The sequence below is a fragment of the Aspergillus campestris genome, assembly GCF_002847485.1.
Source record: "Aspergillus campestris IBT 28561 chromosome Unknown P168scaffold_1, whole genome shotgun sequence".
Taxonomy (NCBI): Eukaryota; Fungi; Ascomycota; class Eurotiomycetes; order Eurotiales; family Aspergillaceae; genus Aspergillus; species Aspergillus campestris.
In genome coordinates this window covers 3,374,386-3,399,208 of record NW_020194336.1, presented here as the reverse complement: position 1 = coordinate 3,399,208, position 24,823 = coordinate 3,374,386, and the positions used below count along the sequence as shown (strand labels likewise).

General features: G+C 52.3%; 9 protein-coding genes across 9 annotated transcripts; 2 read left to right on the top strand and 7 right to left on the bottom strand.

Annotated features, from left to right (window-relative positions):
• Positions 1–1,176: 1,176 nt before the first annotated feature.
• Positions 1,177–1,976, bottom strand: P168DRAFT_286962 (uncharacterized protein). Its single transcript, XM_024836467.1, has one exon. The coding sequence runs from the start codon at positions 1,829–1,831 to the stop codon at positions 1,328–1,330; it is 504 nt and encodes a 167-aa protein (XP_024697483.1). The 5' UTR covers positions 1,832–1,976; the 3' UTR covers positions 1,177–1,327.
• Positions 1,977–5,489: 3,513 nt separating this feature from the next.
• On the bottom strand, positions 5,490–6,314 carry P168DRAFT_25891 (uncharacterized protein). Its single transcript, XM_024834615.1, has one exon. It carries the CDS (start codon positions 6,068–6,070, stop codon positions 5,597–5,599), a length of 474 nt encoding a protein of 157 aa, XP_024697482.1. The 5' UTR covers positions 6,071–6,314; the 3' UTR covers positions 5,490–5,596.
• A 1,512-nt stretch (positions 6,315–7,826) lies between these two features.
• P168DRAFT_286959 (putative adenosine deaminase) lies at positions 7,827–9,838 on the top strand. The gene is made up of 4 exons (XM_024836466.1): positions 7,827–8,018; positions 8,094–8,236; positions 8,387–9,116; positions 9,244–9,838. The coding sequence occupies exons 1-4, from the start codon at positions 7,962–7,964 to the stop codon at positions 9,433–9,435; spliced, it is 1,122 nt and encodes a 373-aa protein (XP_024697481.1). The 5' UTR covers positions 7,827–7,961; the 3' UTR covers positions 9,436–9,838.
• On the bottom strand, positions 9,469–12,440 carry P168DRAFT_286958 (uncharacterized protein). Its single transcript, XM_024836465.1, has one exon. It carries the CDS (start codon positions 12,264–12,266, stop codon positions 9,522–9,524), a length of 2,745 nt encoding a protein of 914 aa, XP_024697480.1. The 5' UTR covers positions 12,267–12,440; the 3' UTR covers positions 9,469–9,521.
• Positions 12,441–12,482: 42 nt separating this feature from the next.
• P168DRAFT_323935 (uncharacterized protein) lies at positions 12,483–14,064 on the bottom strand (the record flags this gene model as incomplete). Its single annotated transcript, XM_024840755.1, has 2 exons — positions 13,107–14,064; positions 12,483–12,515 (listed from the first exon to the last, which is right to left on the bottom strand). The coding sequence occupies exons 1-2, from the start codon at positions 13,875–13,877 to the stop codon at positions 12,483–12,485; spliced, it is 804 nt and encodes a 267-aa protein (XP_024697479.1). The 5' UTR covers positions 13,878–14,064.
• Positions 14,065–14,122: 58 nt separating this feature from the next.
• Positions 14,123–16,271, bottom strand: P168DRAFT_286956 (nucleobase cation symporter-1 family protein). The gene is made up of 4 exons (XM_024836464.1): positions 15,917–16,271; positions 15,615–15,864; positions 14,831–15,558; positions 14,123–14,737 (listed from the first exon to the last, which is right to left on the bottom strand). Exons 2-4 carry the CDS (start codon positions 15,838–15,840, stop codon positions 14,198–14,200), a joined length of 1,494 nt encoding a protein of 497 aa, XP_024697478.1. The 5' UTR covers positions 15,841–15,864; positions 15,917–16,271; the 3' UTR covers positions 14,123–14,197.
• Positions 16,272–16,555: 284 nt separating this feature from the next.
• Positions 16,556–19,027, bottom strand: P168DRAFT_25758 (uncharacterized protein). The gene is made up of 4 exons (XM_024834563.1): positions 18,643–19,027; positions 18,491–18,565; positions 18,016–18,409; positions 16,556–17,943 (listed from the first exon to the last, which is right to left on the bottom strand). The coding sequence occupies exons 1-4, from the start codon at positions 18,775–18,777 to the stop codon at positions 16,877–16,879; spliced, it is 1,671 nt and encodes a 556-aa protein (XP_024697477.1). The 5' UTR covers positions 18,778–19,027; the 3' UTR covers positions 16,556–16,876.
• A 147-nt stretch (positions 19,028–19,174) lies between these two features.
• Positions 19,175–23,911, bottom strand: P168DRAFT_247404 (ribosome biogenesis protein URB2). The gene is made up of 3 exons (XM_024834079.1): positions 23,817–23,911; positions 22,863–23,714; positions 19,175–22,801 (listed from the first exon to the last, which is right to left on the bottom strand). The coding sequence occupies exons 1-3, from the start codon at positions 23,832–23,834 to the stop codon at positions 19,217–19,219; spliced, it is 4,455 nt and encodes a 1,484-aa protein (XP_024697476.1). The 5' UTR covers positions 23,835–23,911; the 3' UTR covers positions 19,175–19,216.
• Positions 23,912–24,285: 374 nt separating this feature from the next.
• On the top strand, positions 24,286–24,807 carry P168DRAFT_314927 (MICOS complex subunit MIC10; the record flags this gene model as incomplete). The annotated part of the gene is made up of 3 exons (XM_024839851.1): positions 24,286–24,357; positions 24,547–24,697; positions 24,758–24,807. The coding sequence occupies 3 exons, from the start codon at positions 24,286–24,288 to the stop codon at positions 24,805–24,807; spliced, it is 273 nt and encodes a 90-aa protein (XP_024697475.1).
• Positions 24,808–24,823: the final 16 nt, after the last annotated feature.

The following is a 24,823-nucleotide window of genomic DNA, read 5'->3' as shown; positions in this document are numbered from 1 at the left end:
TCCTATCATATACAGAAGTGAAATAACAACCTACGCCTTGTCAAATGTTTCACTGAGGCAATGTAATCCAGCATCATCCTCCAATACCAGACCACCCGTCAGGAGTCCAATCTCCCCGACACAAGATCCATCCATACCTACAGTAAGTAGGTTCTCCGTACGACGGTTTTATTTTTGGCCCCCTCCGGAGTACACCGCTTTTACTCGATTGGATTATCCGTAATGTCAGCACCTCAGCCTCCTGAACTTCCCATTCGTTTCTTGATCTCGGCCGTACGCGACCTTGATTATAGGCCGGTGTGTCCGTTTCCTTGATAGTAGAGCACGCGCCTTGTTCTTCTAATCTATATAGAAAGGTAAATATATTTCTCTTGGGACGGCCGAATAAACCCACGCGCATCGCTGTCCCCCAGCGTGCATACTATCTACACACCAAGGTATCGTCCATTACTTTACGTATTGAAGGTCGGATTATAGATGCGCCTCGGAGTAGGGGATGATTTCAGCTCCTCAGGCAAACCAGCTGCGAGGTAAACCGCGCCATTTTTTCTCATACATAGAAAAAGCATCATCATGATTTAATGAAACAATTTGAGAGAAAAGCAAATAAGCAAGAAAAAAGAAGTAAGACGAAAAATGTCGGCTAAAAAAAACATCATGTTCGGGGAGTGGTGTTTCCCAAACCCCGCACGTAGCTAAGCCACTTCTTGCTGAGTTGGCGGTGGTGGATATTTCCCTCTTGTCCGGATATCTCAGCTCTCTCTGTCCATCCTCTAGTTACTTGTCGTCAATCCACTCGCTCCAGCGGTCTGCGGTCTGTGGCCTGTCCAACGGAGCTGTTTAGTCTCAGATTTGTCTTGATCTCCGGTCGGCCGCAGAAATTGCCTCTCCTCATGACGATGCGGACTACTCTACTACGTACTAGGTCATAGGGCAGGTTTTCCATCGTCATGTTGTGCGGGGTTGGGACAGGTCTACAGGATAAACCCCCCATCTTGTCTGCAAGGGTTTAAGATAAAGAATAGGATGATAAAAAAGCAAATATAGCGAGGCTATCTATTCGCCTGCTGCTGCCACTGATGATACGTCTATCGCTACAATAAAGCTGTCATTGTTTACAGTGACATTTGATAAGGTGCCTTGGGTGGTGATAAGGAAATGTCCCCGCCGGGCAGCGTCGGCTGAGGAAAAGTAAAAAAAGGCCCAAGACGGGGGGAGGCTTGTTGAATGAATCGAATATTCCTTCATCCTTCCATTGGAGCAAGGTCAAACTTCGGTTCCGGGACGTAATTATGGTAACCTTAAAATGTCTCAGTATATACCCAGTCTAGCAGCTAGTCCCGTTCAGGATCAGGACATTCTTCCTCTTACTAGGAAGTCCAATGGTTCGGGATGGGTCCGCTGACCAACAAATCCCTACAATCCCCGAACCCTGGGGCTTTAGCTCGTACAGCATGCAATCTTGTTTCAGGAATGCAGCATGAAAGGAAGACAGAGTCAGGAAAAAGGGAGGTTCTGTATGGCTGTGCGGATGCCCGATGTTTTCCTTCGACCAACTGCGGGTTAGTCCCTTCTGATACCGATACCCTCGCGGTTGTGGCGGCATGGAGGCTAGTGCCTTGCTCTTTTGTGAGTGGACATGTCTCATTATTTGACCATGACGCAAGGCAGATTGCATGTAGTATAGGTAGGTGCTAAGAGTATGGAGTGCAGTTGCAGTACATTCACGGACCCTGGTCCGCATACAGTTGGTACTGAGCAAGCACTGACATGCGGGGACCAGGATGCTGACGATAGAGCCGAGTAGCAGAAGAAATTGAACACTTCTCATGTGGAGGGTGCGGTATGTGACTTGTCTGTCTGCCGGGGGGCAAGTCCGGCTGCATGAAGATGGAAGTGGTATGCACATATGAGCACATCACGGATAATCTAGGGACGGATAATAAGGGCTGTTGATACTTGATAGTGGTTAGTACCTAGGTACCTCTCCCACACGCAGGTTCAGATGCCTTGAGGTGGTTTACCCCTCCTTTCGCCACCAGTTATCCCTGAGGAGGGGGAGGGGAAAAGGATGAGTATGTTGTCACCGTGGTGCGGTGCGGTGCCCATGCTCAGCACGTTTTTGAGTCTGACCGCTTCCTCCCCGACAATTAGACGGCTGGGAATGGGGGCTGGTGCTCCTGATGACCCAAGGCGGGAAAAAATGAGGGGCTCATTCTCAGTTCCATTTCCTCGGCTCGTCTCATTCACTTGCGCTCTGGCGTGCCACGAAGTCATTGGAGTGAGGAGATTGCAACGATCTCGTCGTATCCTATCATCATCGCTGGCTCTCCTGACTGGAATTGTGGCCTATGAATGACTCTTCATTCGCGCTGGCATTCTCCGGCTGTCTGTCACTTCAATGTTGGAACCACGGACCGATTGGTAGGGAGGTAGGGTACGGAGATAGAAAGGTCGTACCAACGTGTAGTATCCAGTAACAAATGAATCTCTAATATTGTCCAACTAAAAGATTAAGATTATCCCTGTCGGCTAGGCAACAAAGCATCGATATTCTTGTCTTTATTCTTATTTTGATTATCATTCATTACTACGATAATTACTACAATTATTACCATTATTATTACTATTATGATTATGTCTTAGTTTTGGTGTGGCCGGGATTTTACTAGGTAAGTCGGGAGGCCTGAGGTACTAAGGATTCAGTTCATTAAGTGAGCGATTGCAAGCGGTCATAAATCATTGGCCCGTCCGGGTGTATCTCGTGGGGGGGTTTGACTGGGTTTGACTTGGTGTGGAAAACGGTGTGGCCCACTCTTGACAGCTTCCAAGCCTCTTCCATTCCTAATCAGTAAATTATCATAGCGGGTTAGCTTTTTTTTTTTTTTTTTTTTTTTCTTTCACGGTCAGGATCTTGCATCCGAGAACTCCTTGCTACGATCACACAATATTGAGACTACACCACCCGGGTCATCCGTGTATCAAAGAGTATGTAGAATGGTACAGTACGGTATTCAATTCCTTTCAATTACCAAGTCTTGTTTTTTCTGGTTTTCTGTCTGTTTCCCTTCCGTCTTGATTTCTCATTCACCCGCCCTTTTTTCATTACCCCACCACCATTCCATGCTCATCGGCTTTTAAGAAAGGGGAGAGGGACGATCTCCCTTACTACAAAGTCCTCGTATTGGTTATTCATCGGAGAAATCCCTAGTCAGTTTTCATCCTTAATTGTAGACAGGTTCAATGGTAGCCCTGGATGGGCGGAGTAAATGCTGTAGGAGGTTATGACATCATTAATTTCAAAGCATGCCAGACTCAAACGGAGGAAGGTAGTATTGTTAACAAGGGGTCTCCACTCCCAGGAATGGATGCAGGAATTAGGGGGGAGACTGGACAGGGCAGAGAAAAAAATAAAATAAAATTAGGGAGATACGGGGAAGAACAGGCTTGATTGTTTCCACCATAGTGGTTATAGTACCTTAGGTAAGATACTGACAGTACCAGTGTTATTGCATTCGGGTGTCAACCTCGCATGACAGCAAGGCTGTCATGTAATTACCGTTTAGCTCGTAACTTCAATACAATACAATTGAATCCCGACACTGACAGCCCTAGGGTGGTATCGTGGGAGAACCGTTCGCTTTAGATCAGGGGATTTTCGCTTCAAATCCTTCTGTTCATCTCCTTGGGGGGAAGAGGAGAAGAGGAACAGTAATAGTAGGGTTACCTCTAGTCCACCTTAGGAGGCTCCCACCTTTGACTGGGATCCTAGACAAACCCATTATTGACATCCTTTCTGCCCCCCCCTCCTTTTCTTTCTTTTTCTTTCTTCAGTTGTTGATCTTCAGGAGAGACGGCTCAACAGGCCAGTTTGTACCCCTCCTTTTTCTTTCCTTCCCAAATCACTTTCTTCCTATCTTCTTGTTCTGTGTTACCTATCTTAATGGTTTCGCGGGCTACAATGGTCATCATCCTCGTCCAATCGACGCATTCAAAATACACACAGAACAATTTGGTCTGGTGTGTACTGTAAATGATAAAATACCGAGAGTTCCCAACTGGATGGAACGTTGCGCCTCCGAGGGCAGGGGGTGTTGGCACGTCATTCTATGATTTATTACCTGTATACCCTGTCGAACACTGTCCTGCAGTATGTATCCAGAGTTTCTTATATACAAATACCAATTACCGGTGTCATAACGGCCTGGATGGAAACATGCAATCTTCCAATAGCTACGGAGTACTCCGTACAGTGATGTCTCTCAAGGTAATTAACCAGGGGTGTCAGACTTATCACGATTGTTGCGAGTAAAATGAGAAACTGAGTCAACACCAGACACTAGCAGCAGTAGTAGTAGTCCACAGTACTAGTTACCATATAGTGAGGTAGTCAGACTGAAGGAGTCGCTGTCTGCCTGAGGCTGTTCGCTCAGCCTCGTCCATTCTTCCATGCGCCTTCGATGCTTCAGCCCTTCTTCCATTTGATCTCAGGCTTCTCTCGTATAGCATTGTCATCAGCCTTGTTGTCCTGGTCTTTTCCACTGTCATCTTGCATCGTCCGAGCCCTGCTCCTGGCGCTTCCCCCATTGTCAGCCAGCCATCTAAACGTACTAGGGGATGTCTCGTAATCAATAGTCCCATTTTCTCTCGCATTTCTTTGACGGTGGCTTGCATAGACACCCGCCGCTATTTCCAACTCGTCTGCTTATCTAGCCTCGTGATTACCTCCCATTAATGACTTGTTTAGTTCTCTTTTTTTCGTTTCTTTTTTCTTTTTTCGTCTCCGGTACTTTGCATGACAGCCTCAAGGCAGAAAGTGGTCCATTTCCCGCCCCCTTCCCAACAATCAGAAGGAAAAATCCAACCCTGACCTGTGAGGCTACTTCCGCGATTGGAGGGCGAGATGTTCAGCCTGTGACTCCCGTACAGGGCAGACCAAATCCCGGCGGCTATCACATCATCTTGAGTCACGCCTGCCCTGCTCTTGTTAGTTGTTCTTGTTGCCTGATCTTGCGTTACAACTGGCCAGGCGATTTAGTGATGCTGAATGTGTGGTGAGCCGCATATTCGTTATCAAATCGGCAGATCACACAGAGAGCTGCTGCCGAACTTACTTGCACCTTTAGGGCAAGCCATCCTGTGGCAATAAGTTGGACTGGTGATGGCGGAATCGATAGCCGCCGAACTGTTTGTAGACAAAGTCCTCGACTTCGGCTGTCACTTTGTACCTTTGCTCACTTCAAAGGTACCTATCTATCTTTTATCAGGGCCAAGTCTATCTACTCATTATGCCGTCCTTTCCTATATGCCGCTTGGGCTAGTCACTAACCACAGAAGTAACGGACCAACTCCGACGTACAAAGTCCACGGTACAAGATATTGATTCTCAAATACCGTACACGATTATGTACGTTCATCAATAGCCCATAATTAACCAATGTCTATGGTATGTAGGATTATCTCGCTGTTGCTTCCGTTCTCGCCACTCTGAGCATACCGAAGTAGTTACACTTGACTTTCGGTCCGGTCCGACAAAACAAGCCACCACCGGAATAACGGCTGCCACAAATGACCACGGAAAATTATGGATAAAGCATCATGCGTCCTCCGAAGACACCCTTTTCTCGCTAGCAGAATCGACGCGGTCTGCAAAGGTTTCACCGATGTACATAGATTGTTGGACTAAACGTCCATCGATGGTATATCCATTCAAACGATGAATCAAGCTGAGCCACACAAGGCCAATCACAGCCCCTCCGTTGCGGCACTTGCCCGAGTTGGTGGGTTCTGTCTTCAGCAACCCACTGTTCCGACCAGTGTATTTCCTATCCAGGAACGGAGATGCCTTACATCTTGCTAAAAATAGCCCTATCCGATAGAGTTGGCCGCCCAATCGTGTCAAGGCCTGTGGTTTCTGGAATGCTTCGACGCTAGCCCCGCATGGACGTCGCAGTGTCAGAGATATAGACGATTGGAGAGGTTTCAATGGGCTGTGTCTACGGTGGAGCGGCCGCACCACCGGGATCGAGAGATCCTGGTCATTGATACTGTCGGCAACTGCTGGAAGCATCCAACGAGATCATTCGAGAATTTACTCTACCCCACAAGAGGCTGGCACGAGTCAAATACCGCAAACTCAGCCATTGGGGATCCGTCCGCCCGGATTGTCATGCCACTATGTCGACGCATTGAATATCGCTTGAGACCGCAGTATTAGGAGGCAGTGCGTGAAGAGTACGTCGGACAACCAAACCGCACTATCCCTCCAACCAGCACAGCAGGGTTAGTCATTATGCATCCACCTCAGGGTGCCTTGCAATGAAACTTCTAGAAAAAGGGGAATGAGGAGAACGGCAGACGGGAATCTCCGTGATGCTGTGGGACCGCGGATTGTGCAGTACACCCCAAGTTCGAATTACCATCAATTTGATCTGTATATCAGGAAAATAAAAAACGAATGTCTTCCACTTCCGTTTGTTATTCCTCGTTTCCCATCTCCCCTTTCGTCCTACTCTTCTTTCTGCCTTACAACATTCGAAGCGCCCGTTGGTCCCCACTTTTAATTAGATCCGCCTTCGCACCCGAGACCGCGATGGTTATTACAATCTATACGAAACCGAAACAGGCCAGCTGTCCAACCGAGGCGGTTTCGCCGCGGCGAGATATTGCGACGTGACCGATATTGGAGACCGGCCAGGGGCTTGCGGCTCAAGTAGTGCGGTCGGTATACGAGAACGGCCTCCGGGCTATCCACGTCAGCAGTCGGGCTGCGTGCCGGGGCTATGGTCCCACGAGAGGGATTTTTGACAATTGATACTGTCGCTAACAGTTTTGGAGTCATTGATCAATCGCTGGGCTATATATGCCGATAAGCGAACTGACTGGTCGGTCGGATCGATTGACAGTTGGATACGAAAGCAAGGCTTAGCATGCCTAAGCTAATTGGTAACACTGTGGAGGGGGAGAGAACATTCGAGGAATGCATGTCTGTTGCTTACTTGGAGCAAGCAGGACCTTAACCCCAGGATACAAAAGTCCTCTCCGACATCTTGAAAATTCCAGAACTGCAAATTGGAAAATCCAAATTTACAAAACATCAAGTTAGCAATACGGAGCTACCTCACACCTAAAACACAGCTCAATATATCCAAGGAGATTAGATCGGTTCTAGAATCCGGGGTGCATCAGCTGAAACATCCGCGGATCCGATCGTCACTACAGCTAGACTACACGGGGCGCACAGGGTGGCATGATCATAATTTCACCAGCTGTTTTATGCCTTGCGCAGGAGACTAATATTTGTGGATAGTCGGACATTGCGATACGTTGCTGTTGGATTGGATTCTCCCTTCGTGAGTCAATTTGAGACGTTGGGGTGGTGGTTTTCGGGGAATTGTGGGCGACATCATATAGGCGAAATTGGAGGGTAGATTGGAGGACCGATTTGGGGTGTAGCACCAGATGGCGACTTCAGGTAGAATGTTATGGACTCTTTCCATACTGGTCAATTGACACTTTTCCTTGAGTGCATGATCTTCCGCATAGAGAGCACATAGATATGGAGGGTCAGTAATAAGTATCATGCTATGATGGCCGAAAAATATAGGAACAGTCAGACTTCATAGCTTCCTAATCAGGTAACAACTTGTCAATAATCCTAGACAACTGTATAATGTGCGATATCTTGAATGTAAACAGAGTAAAAACCATACCAAAATGTACATCTTTGAAGGTGTTGATACGAGCAAGGGTTCCTTCCGGTCACCTGCCATTCCCATCGCTCTCACTTCCCCCTCATCAACGGTTGTCAAAATCAAGACTTCATCATCACTCCCACCTCCATCATCATCATCACATTGTCTCATAAATAAGCATATATAGACGCACAAGCCACACAGTCAGCACTATACAAGCTAGAAAAAGCAAAAGAATAACCCAAAACACCAGACAAAACAACCAGAATGAGCCCCACCAAACCCATCACCCCCGCATTCACCAAATCCCTCCCCAAGGTTGAGGTATGTACACTGTCCCCACAATCTCCAGAGATGATATAGAACCCAGTAGCTGATTATACTGATTGATGGGGAAAGCTTCATGCCCATCTTACGGGCAGCATCAGCCGCCAATGTCTGCATGAGATCTGGGCGCGCAAGAAGGCTGAAAATCCGGCTTTCGATGTGCAGGATCCGTGGGAGGTCATGCCTCCTGGTAAGGTGGATTATTCTCTGGCTACGTAAGTTTTTCTCTTTATTCTAGCTATTGTACAATGCGGTCTCGAGCTGCACCGTGTGGAGAACCATGCATCAATGGACAGTTTCACTTCAATGATGGAATCGAACGTGTTGGGGGGCAATCCATGCTGAGAGGAAAATCTTTGAAAAAGCTTCTTCAACGTCTTCTCCAACTCGATCTACAACCTCTGCTCCGATCTCCCCAGCATCGCCTACGCGACAACCTCCGTCCTCAAAGACTTCCACGCCGACGGCATCCACTACCTCGAACTGCGCACCATCCCGCGCCCATCTCCCTCCTTCTCAAGAGAAGAATACCTGCTCACCGTGCTTGACGCAATAGACGCATTCTCCCACACCCAAGCCACTCTCGACCCCGACACCCACAAAATGACGACTCGAGTAATTCTCGCTATTGACCGTGGGCAGATGTCTCCCGCTGATGCGAACGAAGTCATAGATCTGGCAATCGCCAACGGGCACCGTGGTGTCGTCGGCATTGATATATGCGGCAATCCCACGAATGGCGACGTTTCTATATTTGCGGTGGCGATGGAGCGCGCGAAGAGTGCTGGATTAGCCCTGACGGTGCATTTCGGCGAGGTGTCTTCTTCGACTCTCGCGTCGTCGTCAGCGAAGACCGCAGCGGAGGCGGAGAAGGCCTTGGAGAGTGAGTTGAGGGAGATGCTGAGCTGGAACCCACGCAGGTTGGGCCACGTCATTCATGTCCCCTCGGACATCAAGGACGAGATCAAAAAGAGAGGCCTCGGGCTCGAGCTGTGTCTATCGTGTAATGTGCATGCCAGCATGTTCGATGGTGGATTTGCGGATCACCACTTTGGGGAGTGGTGGGGGGGTTCTGATTGTGTTGTTGTGCTTTGTGTGAGTTGTCCTTTTTTCTGTCCCTTTTTTCCTTCTTGTTTACTATTCCTTTGCTTGAAATCCACTCGATGCATATTCACCTCAACCTACCTGGTCTTCCCCCGTTGCAGAAGAGCTGACTGTCTAGACTGATGATGTGGGCTTCTTTTGTAGTCCCGTGTCGAACGAGTATTTACTCGCGGCGGAGCATTTCAAACTATCGCGGGCTGATATTCTACGTCTGTGCCGGAGATCCTACGATGTTATCTTTGAGGACGAGACTGAGAAAGAGCGGCTTCGGCAATTGCTGGATGAGTTTGAATCCAACTACGCGGAGTGAGCGCGCGCATCATGAAGAACAGAAACGAGTGCTATTGTAATCTCTATCAAAGAGTATCCCAAACCATCGCTAGATAATTCTGCAAATCAACCACGCCATCGGAATTTCCCCTCCTTCAACGTCTTTACCACGCCCAGCGGCATGAACTCCCTGTTGACAGCCGCGAGACCCCCATATTTCTGCACCATCTCCGTCTGGTACAGTTCTGCCGTCCACTGCCAGTACGAAGACATACCGTACCATTCATCCGATATGATGTAGCTGTTGTGGGTGCTGTCGCCTGTCACCGCCTCATCCAATGACATCTGGTTGCGGCGCAGTTCCGTCGTCTGGTTGATACTGATCTCCGCAGGCACCGATATCAGATCCCTGTATGCGCTCAGTAGCGAGGTACTGTACGACTCCGCGTACTGCATGTACTCATCCAAGGACAAGAAATTCTGATCCTTTATGTCGAGCGTACTAGCGAGGGCGGCCAGCGCCGGCCCGTTCTTCTCGAAGACTTCCTTGTCGGACTGGTAAAGCGCCTCATCTCGCACGAAGGCCTTGCGCAAGTGACCTTGCGGCGTCTGCTTGATATTCTCCCGCATAGCGAGGAAAGGAATATACGGGTTCACCAGCCCCATCCCCCCGAGCTCGACGGGGAAGAAGAAAAACCCCTCGGGGAGATCTGTGACACTAAAGCGCTGGGCGATCATACCCCGCAGGTGGTCTGTGACGCCCCCAGGGCTGTCTGGGAACAGGGTCCGCTCGATGCGACTGAGGGTGGCAATGGCCAGGTCGATATGCGCTCTCCCGAAGCACCTGGCGGGTTTAGCGAAATTGTTGGTGAAAAACCGCCCGAAGTAGCTGTTCCAGGCCTGGACCCACGCGAACACGCTGTTGCAGGACAAAACCTGGTGCCGCAGTTCGTCGATGTGTGTATCGACCTGCTCCTGGTCGATCACGAAGCGCCCTTCGTGTGGATCTAGCTTTAGGAAGCCCCAGCGGATGTCGCCCGCGGGGAGAGACGGGTGGACTTGGGTATCTCGCGGCTTTTGTTCAAGGGCCGCATCGTCACCACCTTTGGTCTTTTGCAGTCGTGCTGTGCCGGTCTTTTCCTCGTTGAACTCCAGACCCACGACGCGGGCAAACTCAGTCATCGCACCCCACGCCGTAACGCACGTCTTCTCACTTCCCCAGAACCAGAAGTCATCGTGGAGACGGTAGAGGTATGCCCCGTCCGTAGCCTGATTCACCGTGTAGTCCATACAGAAGAGGACAACCTCGCCCAGACAATCGGACAAGGCATGGCACATGGGGATTCCGCGCCTGCGCACCTGGGCAGGGGCATCAGGGCCGTCCTGAGTGAATTTCAGCGGCGCTTCCAAGAACGTCCGGAAGAAGTTGAGCCAGGTCTCCGGGACCCCGAAATAGGCCAGCACCGTCAGCATTGTGGGATGCGGCAGAGAAGGCCCAAACCATTTGAAGTCCGACCGAACTACCGTAAACTCGCCGTGCAGAGTGGTCTGCAGAATGGACTCGGTGACCAAGAGATGTAGCAGGGAGTGCTTGGTATCCAGAGCATTCATCGGCTTGTCGTCTTCATTGCCGTCGTCATCGCCGTATTGCGGCACCCCCGCTTCGACGGAGGCCGGAAGCTGCGCCATGAAGTAGTCCTTCTTGTAGGTTTCCTGGCGGTGGTCGTTGATACACGTGGTGGCAGAAGCGTCGTCGAGGAAGTATTTACGCCGATCCCGATACGCTCTCGGGATGTGCTCGCGGGCGTTCGTCCACGCGGGGCTGGAGAGAAAGGTCTCAAAGGCGGAGCGAAAAGCGACAGCCCACTTGAGACCAAGGTACTGGAACATAAGCGCATCCAGCAAATCCTCATCCATGAAAACCCTGTATTTCCCGTTCAGCTGGCGGCGCATCTCCAAGGGAATGCCCTCGGCGGGCCAACCCCAGCTCTCCAGAGACGCAAGACGCATGTTGAGCACGTCGACGACCTCCTGGGCGACGGAGGGGTTCCGCATGAACTCTTTCAGAATCTCCGTTTTCTCCTTGGTGAGAAGGTCGGACTTGAGCAGCGCCTGCGACACCCATTCCAGCTCACCGATCGTAAACCACGTCCTCTTGGCGGTCATCTCCGTCCCAAACGACCTGATACTCTCGCGGAGAGTCTTCAGCGCCTGCCGCGACAGGTTCGTCTTCGCGAACAGCGAATCCAGATACGCACGGATAGCACCCTGGTCTACATCCGCCTCCTTAAACGCCAAACTCTCCCACATCGCCCGCTGCTCATGCATCTCCGCGCGTCCCACCTGCTCAAACTCGGCCGACTCCCCATCGCCAGCATCACTCTGCGGCGCAGCCTCAGACCCGCTCTGCAAATCCGCCAACCACTCCGTCACAAGCTCACTATAAAAAGCGGCATGCTCATGCCTCAGCTGCAAAAACCGCAACTCCTGCTCCAGCTGCCCAATCCAGTTCCCCAGGCTCCTCTCCGAAACAGACGGATCGTACCGACTCTGCAGGAGGAACCGACGAATATTGGCATGTGTCGCACGCGGGGTGCCGTTCTGCACGGCAGCCTCGTCGTCATCTGTGTCGCTCAGATCAAGGTCTTGATCTTGATCTTCCTGGTCGAAGGCATCGCCGGGGTAGCCCTTGAGCTTGGTGACGCCTTCGAGGAGCACCTGGGCTTTGGAGCGGAGGTCGGGGGTGTTGGCTGCGAGGTGGAGGATTTCGCCTTTCCGTTTTTCGAAGAGAATGCGCTGTTTGGAGAGTTCGTTGATTTTGGTGCTTGTTATGGAGTGGAGGGTTTGGGGGAGGGCGGAGCTTGATGTCATTGTATTGGAGTGAGATGATTTGCCAATTCTTGTTGAAGGCGCTTTTGATATAGTAGCAAAGCAGAATTCTTAATCTGTTTTTGAAAGACTCAATCTGTTATTTCAAAAACAGCAAGAGAAAAGCGATAGAGAGAGGTAAAAAATCAAATCAGGCTAGGAAAATCATGCAAGCTGTCGTGGACGAAGGCGAGAATTTATGCAGATCGCGGTGGGCCGTTAATCGTGAGTGAGTGGATCCGCGATCGCAACCTAATCAAATGAGATCAGCCTCATGAGTCAATGGATATTATTGAGTCATATTCTGGACCTGATGTTTACGTATACTGGTGGGTATGTCTAAGAATGTGGATATATTTACAGTATGTGGATTGATTGGAGTGTATGTAAGGTAGGATTTGCTTTCCTGTTCGGTTCCCCGACTGTAGTACACTTTGACGTATGACGATTGGGGAGGACAGAATTGGGGTAATTAGATGGGATCATCATTTTAGGATTGTATTTATACATATTGATCAAATATAACAAGGTAAGTGTCAACTTATAGATATATAGTTATACCTACTATCAACTCCCATCCCGGGGTATATACATCGATCTCTAAAATATATACCCACAGGCACACAAACACGCATATATATATAGGCATATATATAAAGAACCAGAATCAATAAAAAACCAAACACCTAACCTCAACACTCTGCCTCCCCGGCACTCCCTCCGGTGTATTCGGATCCCAAAACGCCGAATGCCCCCCGCATGCGCCACCCCCCTCCCAGTATTCCCCCCCTCCTCCCCAATCATAGTCTCACTCCACGAATCAAAACACTTAATAAGCATCACCTCCTCCGGCACCATATCACTAACATAGTAGAACCGATGCGCCTCGCTCGGCGCCACAACGTAGATCTCCCCGCGCACGGCGTACCCCGCTGTGGATGTCGCGGAGCCTGGCTCGGGGGGGACTTCTTTGCCGGTGCTGTCTGTTTCGGACTGGGTTGATTCGGGGTAGAGGAGGTCGACGGGGACGAAGTCCTGGGGTGTGGTTGTGCGCCAGTCGATGACGGAGAGGGGGTAGTCTGTGGCTGGGTTTTCGATGGGGCGCCAGACGTTGATTATTTGGTAGCGCTTCTGCTTATTGTTTGTGTCGGTGTTGTTGAGGACAGCGTCGGCTTCGTCGGCAGGGAGATGTCGACGCACACGCGCCGCCGCCGCAGCGGGCGTCTGGTCCACGTGAAGCATTTCGACCGGACTGCGCGGGGACCCGGCCACCCTGCGACGGATGGTATGGTCGAAGGGGACGACTTTCTTGATAGCGGGGTGGATGGTGCGTAGGAGGGTGTCTACTTCTGCGTAGTAGGCTGTGCGGATTGTGGACTCGTCCGTGAAGGTTTTTTCGGTGGATGGGGCATGGTGGAGGGAGAAGCCTGCTGTGTTTATGGTGAAGTCTGTTGTTGTCGTCTGGTCTCTGAGGTTGGTGACATGGCGGGGAAGTGAGATGAGGTTGAAGGATGAGCCTGGGCCGTCGACTTTGCTCCAGGGTTTGTGGAAGGGGGCTGTTGCGTGGGGATCGTAGGATTTGGGGTCGATGTGTTTGAATGATGCTGTTGTCATTTTCTTTCTTTCTTTCTTTTTCCGGTTCCTTGAGGGTTGGTGGGGATTGAGTGGGTTGAGAGTATCAGGATAAATATTGAAATGTCCGCTCCCATTAGTCAGTCAGCTTGACCCCGCTATGAAGCCATCCCCGCACTGATAAGATACGGATTTATATGTATGTGGATTGGAGATATCCTTCAGATTGATCTTCATATATTGATAGATATTACTTGGGGAACAAACAAGTATAATCAAATGAACATGTCGAATTAACAGCTGGTATCCTATCCCATTACCCATATAAAGAGTTCCCAAAAATAGAAAATGAACAAAGAAGTTTACAACCCTCTCAACCCACTCTTCGCTCCCTTATAATCTCCATCCCTCCCTTTTAACCCCCCGCCCGCTTCTCCCTCTCCCTCCCATCGATCATCCCCATACACCTCCTCTCCTTCCGCGACAGACATCGGGTCGTCGTCGACGTCTACATCAACTTCATTCCACACCGCACTCGTCGCCGGGATGGGCACAGCCCACGTCAGGGCGTAGTACATGGCGAACGAGACGAGAAATCCCGACACGTAATTGACGTTGTAGATATACGTCGCACCGATAGGCACCTTGCGGCCGACGGCGCCTGCAAACCCCACGATGTTGACCAGCAACCCCGAGAGATACGCCGCGTATGCGTGCCACGAGAACCCGCAGCAGTAGTAGTACGGCGAGTCTTTGCTGGCGCTGTAGAGGTCCTTCGTTTGGAGGTAACCCTTGCGCACGATGTAGTAGTCGCAGATCATGGGGCCGGCGATGGCAGATAGGAAAATTGAGTAGGCGGAGAGGTACGTCGTGAACTGGTTCGACGAGGAGAGGAGGTTCCACTATCCACCCATGCCTGTTAGCAAGAGGAACCATCGGATCAAACAAAAAAAAAATAGAAAAAAAAAAAAAAAAAAAAAAAAAAAAAAACATACCGGGCACATTGCCAAACCAATCATCGCGCAGATATAGCTCCCCCGGCGAATAGTGAGATACCGTGGCAGCAACGCCGTCATGTCTGTACCAGCCGACACTGAATTAGCTGAGAGGTTGGTACCCAGCTGCGCCAGCGCAAAACCGGTAGCTATGACAAACACCCCGAATCGCTGGCCCGAGCCGGCCCCGTCCAGGAACATGCCCAGCAGGTCGAGCGGGTTCCACACATAATCCCCCCCAAAGATGACGGCCGACGACGAGGACGCGATGATGCCGATGAACGAGGTGATGCCGAAGCCGAGTGGGATGGTAAAGAGCTGCGCCCACAGCGCATCCTTGGGCTTGCGCGCGAACCGGGAAAAGTCCGGGTCGTTCATGATCAGGGCCGCGAAGTTGCCCATGCAGCTCATGATCGACTTGACCACCGCCCAGGCCAGCTGGCTGCCGTGGGCCTTGCTCGGCTGGTGCACGATGGGGCCGATCCCGTTGGCTCGCGCGATCGCCCAGGCGAAGAAGGCGATCGCCGCGATGGGCGAGTAGATGGCCTTGACCGTGAACAGATGGCGCAGTTTTTGGATCGGAACCCACAGGGCTGGGAGGGAGAGCAGCCAGAAGAGAAAGAAGCTGGTGAAGTCGCGGGTGGTCACGCCTGAGCTTTTAGGGATGCCGTTGGGGATGGTGTTGTAGCTCGGCCAGATCGCCCGGATCATCAGCGTCACACATTGACCTGCCACTCACATTAGACCTGCCGCACGGGTAACCCAAAATTCCGAAGACTCTTACCCCCAATGTATCCCTGCACCCCATACCAGATGACGGCCATCACAACCCGGTTCAGCACCGGCCAGAAAGAGCCCCAGATGCCAAAACTCGACCGAGCCACCACCGGAAAGGAGATGTGATAGACGGCACCGATGCGACCCGTCAGACAGACGAAGCACGCGGCCAGAAAGTATCCGACCCAGACGCAGATCCACGACTGCCACCAGGACAGACCGTCCACGATCATCGAGGAGGAGATCATCCACGTATTCTGCTTGTATCAGCCGCCGTTCGATATATATTTCGGAAGAGAGACGGCATACGATATTCAGCGAATCGGCGATCCAAAAGGCGATGAAATTGTACCAGCTCCACAGGCGTTGTTCGGGGTCGACTGAGGGTCACATCACGGCAAACGGTCAGTCTTGGAGGACTTGTCATGATTCAAAGAAAATCGACGGCGATCGGTCGGTACGTCCCCGTCAAGGAGACGGATAGGCAGGTAGACAGGTAGATAGGTAGGTAGGTTTCTCGGTCTCACCTGGCTGCAAATCAGGATTCGTCAACATCAACTGGGCAGTCGTCAAACCCGACTCCTCCGTCACCTCCAACTTCTCCATCCATCTCTTCACGCGAGGCATCGTTCTCTGCGGTGATTGGAGTCAAACGAGTGGGAGGTGTCTCCCACAGATGATAGATCGATCGTAAACAGTCAAGGAAAGAGAGCCCAGACGAGCCCCCCTCCATAGATATATACACTCCGCAAAAGCCTCGGGATCAGACAGCAAGAGACCCATCGCCACGGCCCCCCCGGTGAACCAATCGCTTGCCCTCGCGGGATGGTACGGGGGTTGGGGGGGCCCTGCATTGCATGACAGCATGAAGTCTGTGGCTGATAAGGACGACCGGGAATTGGCCCACGAGGTGCAGATCGGAGCTCAATGGATTCCTTTATCACCCTCCGTTTCACGGCCGATGGGATGTTTGATTCGCGGGATGCATATTAGTTTGTTATCAGCGACAAATCGTGGAAGTCAAAGCAGGTTGGTGGATCGAAAAGGGTAAGAAGAGAGGAAGATCCGGAGCACAGAGAGATAAGTGGGAAGACCCACTCGTATCTAATCTGTCTCCGGATCAAATGGCTGACTCGATCGCATTGAGTAACTAACTGTTTGCCAAGAAAAGAGCACAGCAAGTATAGGAACTCATAAATATTAGCTGGGCCTATACTAGGGTTTTCCTTAAACTATTGCCCTGATCCATGGTCTAGCCAAATCTTGCATCTATATAATTGTAAAAGTCCTCCTTGGGCCCTCGAGTCCACGCCCCTCACAAACAAAGCAACCTACTCGTTTATATAACGTGGGGCCATCAGCATCAGTGTGGTCGACTTCAGCAACCGCTATCCCAATTCCATGCGGATTATTATACGGCTCCTCGTCGTTGATGTATAACAGCCAGGCTTCTCTGATATCCCGCGACCTCGGACTGTCATCGAATTGAACTCTCACTGACCCACTTGAGACGGCACAGGAAGCATACTCTGACTCGAAGCCCCCCAAAACAACTAGCTCCGCGATACACTTGACAGTCAACTGGGCCGATTTGATCGCGCCGTTGGGCAGGTCCTCGTGAGCGGGAATCACCTCACACGAAACCACCTCGAATGAACTTTTGCCTTCGAACGTATTGATCTCGCCCAGGTCTTGGTAATAGACGGGGTGGGCACGAGACGCCCAGGACCATGATGGCGCAACGTACGACTCGTAGGCGAACCGTGGGGAGTAGTCCCTACGAGATTTCCAGATGAGGTCCTTGGTTAGGGTCGCGGACCAGAGACCGGCCCAGTACGTGCCCTGCCCGAACCGGGTCTCCCACTCTGACACTATGCCCATGACCGCGGGCATCTTGTCCGCCTCGTATGTTAAGGATCTCTGGGAGTATTGCTTGACAATCGCGACCCATTCTTCGGCATTGGCCGACTGATCATCGTAGTCTCCCCATTTTTCCCTCTCCCTTTCAACTACTTGCTCCACCTCTCTAAGGTTCACCAAAGGTTTAGGGTGCGCTGTGGCCAGACCACCATCAGATTGGATTGTATGTGTGGAGCATCGCAACGCAGGTCGCTGGCCATGAGGAAAGAACATGACAAGGCGTGGACTGAGGAGCGCCTCTTGGAAAGTCCATCCCCGTTCAAAAATTGGACTGTCAAAAATGTCTTCGTAGGAGAAGTCGCTTCGAATTTCTAGAACAGCCGCCGCCGCTTGGCTGGTGCCATCGTATATATCAGCGTGCCATGTATGGATTGACTGCTCCTCACGACCTTCTGGGTAGGACTGTCGCAGGAAGCCTTCGCTCGCAGTTTTAGCCGACATGACACAGATTGTGCAGGCGGCTCCCGAGTAAATGGAGGCCATCTTACCCAGCTCGGCAATCTTGTCCGGCCCGCTGTCTTGCACAATGCAGAACGCATCCACCCAGAGGTACTGGTAACCCATGCTAATTGCGACACGAATGGCATCCAAAATCGTCTCGGGGATCTCTGCTGTGTCAATTCCGGCTGTGTATGAATCCAACCGACTGGTCGTCGTCACGTTTGGCTGTGTGTTGCCCCAACAGTAGCTCAGGCAGACGTAGCGGACTGGAACGACATCAATATCCGACGCCTTGACGAGACGCACCGTCGGTGACATTGATGCCCCAGAAACATGGAGCAGCATCGAAGGAAGATCTAAGCCTTCCCGTGGCTTGCAATCAGGGTGATTAGCCGTACAATCATCAATCAAGGCGCGGAGAATTCGGCCATCTCGAGTTAGCTGTTGTGCTAGTGAGCTCCCATGTTGAAAATCGCCATTCGCTAGGGCCAATCCAGAGAATGCGAGATTGATAGGGCTAACTGTCTTATAGACCCGAAAGTAACCAGTGCGTTCCGTATCCTCGTCGCCACCGCCAGCGACTGACACCTTGGACCACTTCCAAGCATCCTCGACAGTAATCGAGAACGTGAGATCAGCAAGCAGCCCACCTCGTGTATTTTTGAGGAGCATACAGAAGATACACCCCCGAGACGATTTCCGCAATAGCAAATCAGTATTTTGACGAAAGGACCGCTGGGACCCAGCAAATGCATCCCGGTTACCAAAGTATGCCGCTGGGTCGATTGCCGTTTCGAAGGGACTTTCATCAGTAGACAGTCCAGCCGTACTCTTCTTGCTGCGATCAATTACGGCCAGAAGATGTTTATCAAAAACGGTTGTCTGACACCAATCACATAAGACAAGGCTCGATGGAGTCGAGTCTAGAATAATTCCCATAGTGACACTAGGAAAGGTGGCACAGAAAGCCCCGTCTAGCAGGATGGAAGGTGAAGAAGAATTTTGAAGATATCCAAGCGTCTGCTGTATCTGATGATGGCGGTAGAAGGAAGGAAGAGGAGGCTGGGGGTAGTAAAATGGTGGGGTGACAACCTGGACGCCTGAGGCACAATATTATACACCCCGCATCTTGCTATGTCTATCATGACAAGCGCCCTATAGTCTATCTAGACCTTTATATGAAGACGAAGAAAAGAGTAATATTGGATATAAAGACATGAACAGAAAGATACCGATCTAAAGATCACATCACCCCTTGTTCCACTTCCCAAACCTCACATAATCATCATACAGCGCCTTAAACACCGCCCGACCCGACACATCGAGTCCAGAATTCAGCGCCCGCATGGTATCCTTAGACATCACATCGAACACCGCATACAGTCCGGGCATAATCGCCGCCTTGACGTCCGCTGCCAGCGATCCGCGGAGCGAGCTCTGCGCGTACTCCATCACCAGGTACTGCAGGTACTGGCCCGCGATGCGCTTGGCTTTCTTAGTCTGATCGGTTAGGCCGTCGTGGCTGGCGCCGAATGGCGTGGGCCGGGACACGGCTGAGACGGTTGGGTCGCAGAGCGAGGTTAGCAGCCGGGTGAAGTGCACGGCATGCGCGGGTGCGAGCTGTGCGAGCCAGTAGGGTTGCTGCGCTTGTTTCTTTTCTGTGAGGGTTGAGCGTGTGCGTTTGCGAGACCGCGCGAAGAGACAGTTTAGGAGGCGCTGCATGGCTGGGAGGATGAGGTGGAAGCGTCCGCCTAGCTTCTGGCGGTGGAGGCCTAGGAGCGTTCCTACTAGGCGGCAGAGGCGGATGTAGATGGGTGCTGAGAATGCAGGGTCGATGTGGGGCCCAGACTTGGACGCGCACACGGTGACGGCTACCAGGATGCTGTCGATGTTCCACTGGCTGACGCTGCGCGTGTGAGTGCGCAGGATGACGTCGAGACACTCTGTTGCGAGGGTGAACTGCTCGATCGTGCGGCTGAAGCGGAGCGATTCGGTGACCGCCGTACACAGCAGCGACAGGGCCTTGGTGGCCTCGCTCTCCTTGTCGTCGAGGGGAGGCAGAGATGCCGCCGCGAGGCCTGCAATCAGCAGGTGGTACTCGGCGTGGTCGCCCGTGAAGCCTAGTTCCCGGATTTCGTGGATCCCCCGCGTCAAGTCCTCCAGCGACAAGGACCGGAACCGTTCGGTGGTCGACTGGACAAAGAGCTGCTGCTCTTCGCCATACATGTGCTGTAGGGGCAGAGAATCGGCGGACTGGATCACAGGCAACACGATACTCCGATCGGATCCCCGGCCGGCCAGCACGCGTCGCCGGATGAGTCGCCGCAGGGAAGATCCCGAGTCGACCGACTTTTCCACGTAGCTCTCGATTTTCAGCAGGAACTTCTCGACATCCGAGTTATCCGTAGCAAGGTCTTCGAAATCTTCCAGCGCATCCAGGATCTTGATCAGCGTGATGGTCTCCCCCATCTCCTGCTTCTTGCACTGATCCCTGACCGACTTCACCTCCATCACCACCAGGCTGAACACCTTCTGGCGGCACGTCGCGAGCTCCGTCTCGTCGACAACCCCCGTGAGCTGCTTCCGGTGGATCCAGATCTGGGACAAGGAGATCCGCAGGAAAAAGCAGTCCATCGAGTCCCGGTCGAGGGACCGCAACTTGGACGCCTTGGCCAGGACCTTCTTGGACATCTTCTTGAACATGCGACGGCGGTCGTCCTCCGACAGAACCAGCAGCTTGGCGATCACTGCGCGGTGGAGATTCCGGAACGCCTTCATTATCTGGAGATCGACATCCGTCCGCTGCAGCGTAACCGCCTTGGCCATCGTCCACATCGGCTCCCAGTCGTTGGTCAACCCGGCTGTAGATTTGGGCATGTCCGCCAGTTTGGCCATCAGTGACAAGATCCCAACGGTGACAGTCGGCGGGCTGTCACCCTGAAGAATGACCTCCTGCAGCAAGTCGAGCAGAGTTGCTCTCTGCCGGCGCGTGACCAACGGGGCGGGGATTCTCTGCAAGCTCTCAACGAGGAGTTGGCGGCTCGACACATCTTCTTTAACTTGGGTCGAGAGGACCTTGATCAGATCGACGGCGATGGCAGGTGCTGCGAGAAGGTATTCGTGGCATACCACGGCGGCCCAGGCTTGCAGAAACCTCGCGTCGGGGTGCACGGTCTCCAACGCCGTCGAGGAAGAGTGGTACTGCGACGTTGCCAAAGTGAGCAAGTGAGCAAAGAGAGCGTGCCTAGTCTCCGGGGCCACAAGGGGCCAGATATAGGGGTCATGGATGAGGGTCACGATATAGGCCAGGGCGAGCGAGGAAGCGGAATCCAAAGTCTCTGTGCGGCCGTCCCACGAGGATCCCAGGGATAGTAGTGCATCTTGCGCGGATACCGATTGGACGAACGCGGCGACGTCGCCGGTTAGTGAGCTGAATTTATCGGCATCACGGCAGTCTCCAGACGCGTTGACCGCGGTGAGGGCAAACCGATACGCTTCGAAACACTCGAGAGCTCCACACGAAACTTTCAACTGCTTCTTATGGAGAGATCGGATCGATTTGGAAGCAACGTCAACCAACTTGATGATCGCTTCGTTGATGGGATCGCCAGTCGCTTGCACGTTGTTCTCGAGAAGATTGCGCGCAAACCGCCACAAGCGCCATTGCCAGTGGGAAGTCTGCTTTGAGGAGAGGGTCGATGACATGGTCTCGACGATAGAGGTCAAGGCTTCGTGAACGTCTGGGAAGTTCAAGCTTCGACTCCTCAAGCCGGCTTCCAAGATCACAAATTGCGCATATGCTCCGGGGGTATCTGATACCTTTCCAGAGCTAGACCTGATCTCCTGCGCGGCGGCACGCATTTGCGCTGTCGCATGCGCCTGGACAAGCGGACTGCGCATGAGATCGCTGTAGACATTGCAAAGGTCATCATCCTCCCACACCGAGAAGAGGCTCAACTTTCCGTCCTGCGACCGCGCCTCTTCCACGAGGATAAGTTGCGCGTACCACGCTTGCATGAAGGAGGGCAGGTCACGGGCGCTCATGAACGCACGCAGTAAGGGTACCACGACGCCGTTTTTGATGATGTCGTAGTTGCTGTCCGTTTGGGTGGCACCGCTGCGCCAATGGAGGATAATCTTCTCCAATAGAGCTTCCAACAGTTTTGGCGCATCATCCAGGCCCGAATTGGGAAGGAAGATATCGGCACCCAGCTCAATGAGAAGGGCAGTGAGGCTCCAATCAACCTGATACAAGCCATCTTTGAGAAGACCGGTATACGCTGCATGCGTACGGAGGGTGTGGAGGGACAGTTGCACATTTCGGGTGAGGACGACGCGGAATAGAGCCTTCAATATGGTGACGAACTCGGCGACATATGTCGTGGTGTTTTCCGTCTTGACCACGGAAAACGCTAGCTCCGCTACGGCAACGAACAGCGTCTCCAACCAAGGAGCCTCGTGAGTCTGGCGGCGGAAGGTGTCTCGGGGGACTGAGCGAGTTGCGATATCGAAGAATTCGGGCAGCAGCTCGGCTGTCTTCCAGAGACCATTATCTTTGGTCTTAGAGTCACTAGAGTTCGTGGCGTCGAGAATCGGTCTAAAGGTGTCTGAAACCGGCTTGACTGCGCTCCAGTCGGGCTCGGGGGCGGAATAGTCGATACCAGATCCTCCTCTATCGAAGAATGCGATGCGCGCCGGAAGCACCACATGGAGAGCAACCAGACGCTCCACCCCATGTAAAACATGATTCTTCTCGTCGGTGTCCAGGCGGACAGATCGGACGGCAAACTGTAGTCGCAATGCGCTTTCGAAGCAGTACTTGCCAAAATGTTCCTAGAGTATATCAATCAGCATCACAAGCAACATATATGCTTTGAACATGTAAATGACATACATTACTCGATCCATTGTTCGCATCGTCCCCGCGATAAGACCGCAATTCCCACAGATCCAAGACAGCGGGTAGCACATAGAGCAAGTGTTGCAGGTCAGTCGTCTTGCGCGGAGTAGAAAACTGGGACGTCGCCACAGCAGCGAGACTGAAAGCCTTCCCCAGCGTGACCGCCACGGACTCAGATCCACCCTTGAGCGCATGTTTCAGATGAGACGCGGCAACCTCGTCGACTCCCGCCTCCCTTGTCAGGAGCTTCACGAGGCTATACAGACAATCCAGCGCGCGGATAAAGGCCAAAAAGCACGACGTCGGCGTCTGCGGCTGATCATCAACATCCATCGGGTCCGCACCACCGCCATCTCCAGCCCTCTTCCGCTTAGTTCCCTTCTTGTCCGTCTGTGCCCCATTCGAGCGCGGAGAATCGCCCAGCGTCCGACTGGAGTCCGAATCCGCGGGGAACAGCTCCGTCGTTCCATTCTCCAGACCGGCAAAGACATCGTCCTTCAAGTCGGCGATCGCAAGGTCCAGGGTGCCCAGGAACTTCTGGTCCTTCAGGGTCGTCGCCAGCGATTTGGGCGGGATGAGATCGATCAGTTGTCGGAGCAGGAGAAACGAGGTCGGCTCGACGCGATAGTTCTTGCCCATCCGCAGCTTCTTCAGGAGCCATCGGAGGACCCATTCCTCCTTGGGGGCGGCGTGAGTCTGTACATGAGGGGTTCGGTTGATGCGCGGATGACTGGCGCACAGCGCGAGGTCCAGGCCGATAATCTGGGCGGCCTCGCTCAGTTGCGACGACGGCGACGCGGTGCCCTTTTCGAGACGGAGGAGAGCCTCTTGCGAGGAGCGCGCACGCTGTATAGCGAAGAGAAGTTAGCCAATATGCAGACTTTAAATTCTTTTTCTATTTTTGTCCGAAGTGAAATCAGTCTAAGAGAAGATCGGATGGATTCTCACCTCGGCGAAAGCAGGCATCCTAAATCACGTCGTCCCGTAAGTCAATTATAATAATCTCAAGAAACCGATCTGCCTCTAATCAGGGCGGAATCGGCATGGTCGAGTGGTGGAGAAAGAATCAAGAAAGAGAGTTGACCTGATAGCAGAAGAAGATCTAAAGGGAAAAAAGATAGTTCGTCCGTCCCGCTTCGACCCAAGCCTGACAGGACGATTTCAAGGCACTAAACCGTAACGGGAACCTACCTCTGCAGTTTTTCCCGACCGCCTTTGCCCGAAGCTCAAACGTCGTACCCGAACGCTTCCATCGTCGTCACTCCTGCTTCTCTTCGAATTGACTTGTCTCTCAGCTTTCTTTCTAGACTTAATCTCACCACCGTCTATTGCATAGAGTATGTTTAATCGCACTGCAATCAGTTCGAGAAATACACTATTATTCAGACGAAAGCTAATACCTCTCCCAGTCACCGCAATGGCCGAATCCAACGACTCCATCGTCCCCCGGGCCACCAAGCCCGTCAGCGAGGCCCTGCTGAACGAGAAGGTACTGTGACCTCTCGCCCTATACTTCCCTCTTCTTACCACCCGACTCTATCATCCGACATCAACACCGGCACCCAATGGAGTCCCCCCTCCCTTACCCCCTCCCCCGCGGGGAACCCGGAACAGGACGATACACAACTCAAACACCGAATCAATAAAGAAGCCCAAGCTAACAGATCAACCCTTACAGTGGGACCGCGCCATCTCCTCCATGATCATCCGCTCCTCTCTCGGCCTGTCCTTCGGTGTCGTCTTCTCCGTCCTCCTGTTCAAGCGCCGCGCCTGGCCCGCCTGGGTCGGTCTCGGTTTCGGTGCCGGTCGCGCCTGGGAGGAAGCTGACTGTATGTTTATCTGGCCCCCTTGGTTTGGTTTCCGTCTAAAATACTGATGTAAAACAACAGCTTCGTTCCGTCGGGGCGACTCCCCCGTTAGAGATGCGCTGCGTAGGTAGATTGCGCTGGGTTCAG

What these genes read in the sequence shown, in the direction of transcription:
- P168DRAFT_286962 (XM_024836467.1), bottom strand. Translation starts at nt 1,831, where the DNA reads ATGAGAAGTGTTCAATTTCTTCTGCTACTCGGCTCTATCGTCAGCATC.
- P168DRAFT_25891 (XM_024834615.1), bottom strand. Translation starts at nt 6,070, where the DNA reads ATGCTTCCAGCAGTTGCCGACAGTATCAATGACCAGGATCTCTCGATC.
- P168DRAFT_286959 (XM_024836466.1), top strand. Translation starts at nt 7,962, where the DNA reads ATGAGCCCCACCAAACCCATCACCCCCGCATTCACCAAATCCCTCCCC. An exon ending in AATCCCTCCCCAAGGTTGAG is followed by an intron (nt 8,019 to 8,093) that starts GTATGTACACTG and finishes TGATGGGGAAAG; the next exon opens with CTTCATGCCCATCTTACGGG. An exon ending in ATTGTGTTGTTGTGCTTTGT is followed by an intron (nt 9,117 to 9,243) that starts GTGAGTTGTCCT and finishes CTGACTGTCTAG; the next exon opens with ACTGATGATGTGGGCTTCTT.
- P168DRAFT_286958 (XM_024836465.1), bottom strand. Translation starts at nt 12,266, where the DNA reads ATGACATCAAGCTCCGCCCTCCCCCAAACCCTCCACTCCATAACAAGC.
- P168DRAFT_286956 (XM_024836464.1), bottom strand. Translation starts at nt 15,840, where the DNA reads ATGATCGTGGACGGTCTGTCCTGGTGGCAGTCGTGGATCTGCGTCTGG. An exon ending in GGTGCAGGGATACATTGGGG is followed by an intron (nt 15,559 to 15,614) that starts GTAAGAGTCTTC and finishes TGTGAGTGGCAG; the next exon opens with GTCAATGTGTGACGCTGATG. An exon ending in TTGGTTTGGCAATGTGCCCG is followed by an intron (nt 14,738 to 14,830) that starts GTATGTTTTTTT and finishes ATGGGTGGATAG; the next exon opens with TGGAACCTCCTCTCCTCGTC.
- P168DRAFT_25758 (XM_024834563.1), bottom strand. Translation starts at nt 18,777, where the DNA reads ATGAAAGTCCCTTCGAAACGGCAATCGACCCAGCGGCATACTTTGGTA. An exon ending in GTCTCGGGGGTGTATCTTCT is followed by an intron (nt 18,566 to 18,642) that starts GTATGCTCCTCA and finishes GATGCTTGGAAG; the next exon opens with TGGTCCAAGGTGTCAGTCGC. An exon ending in GGACAAGATTGCCGAGCTGG is followed by an intron (nt 17,944 to 18,015) that starts GTAAGATGGCCT and finishes CTGCGAGCGAAG; the next exon opens with GCTTCCTGCGACAGTCCTAC.
- P168DRAFT_247404 (XM_024834079.1), bottom strand. An exon ending in CGAACAATGGATCGAGTAAT is followed by an intron (nt 22,802 to 22,862) that starts GTATGTCATTTA and finishes GATATACTCTAG; the next exon opens with GAACATTTTGGCAAGTACTG.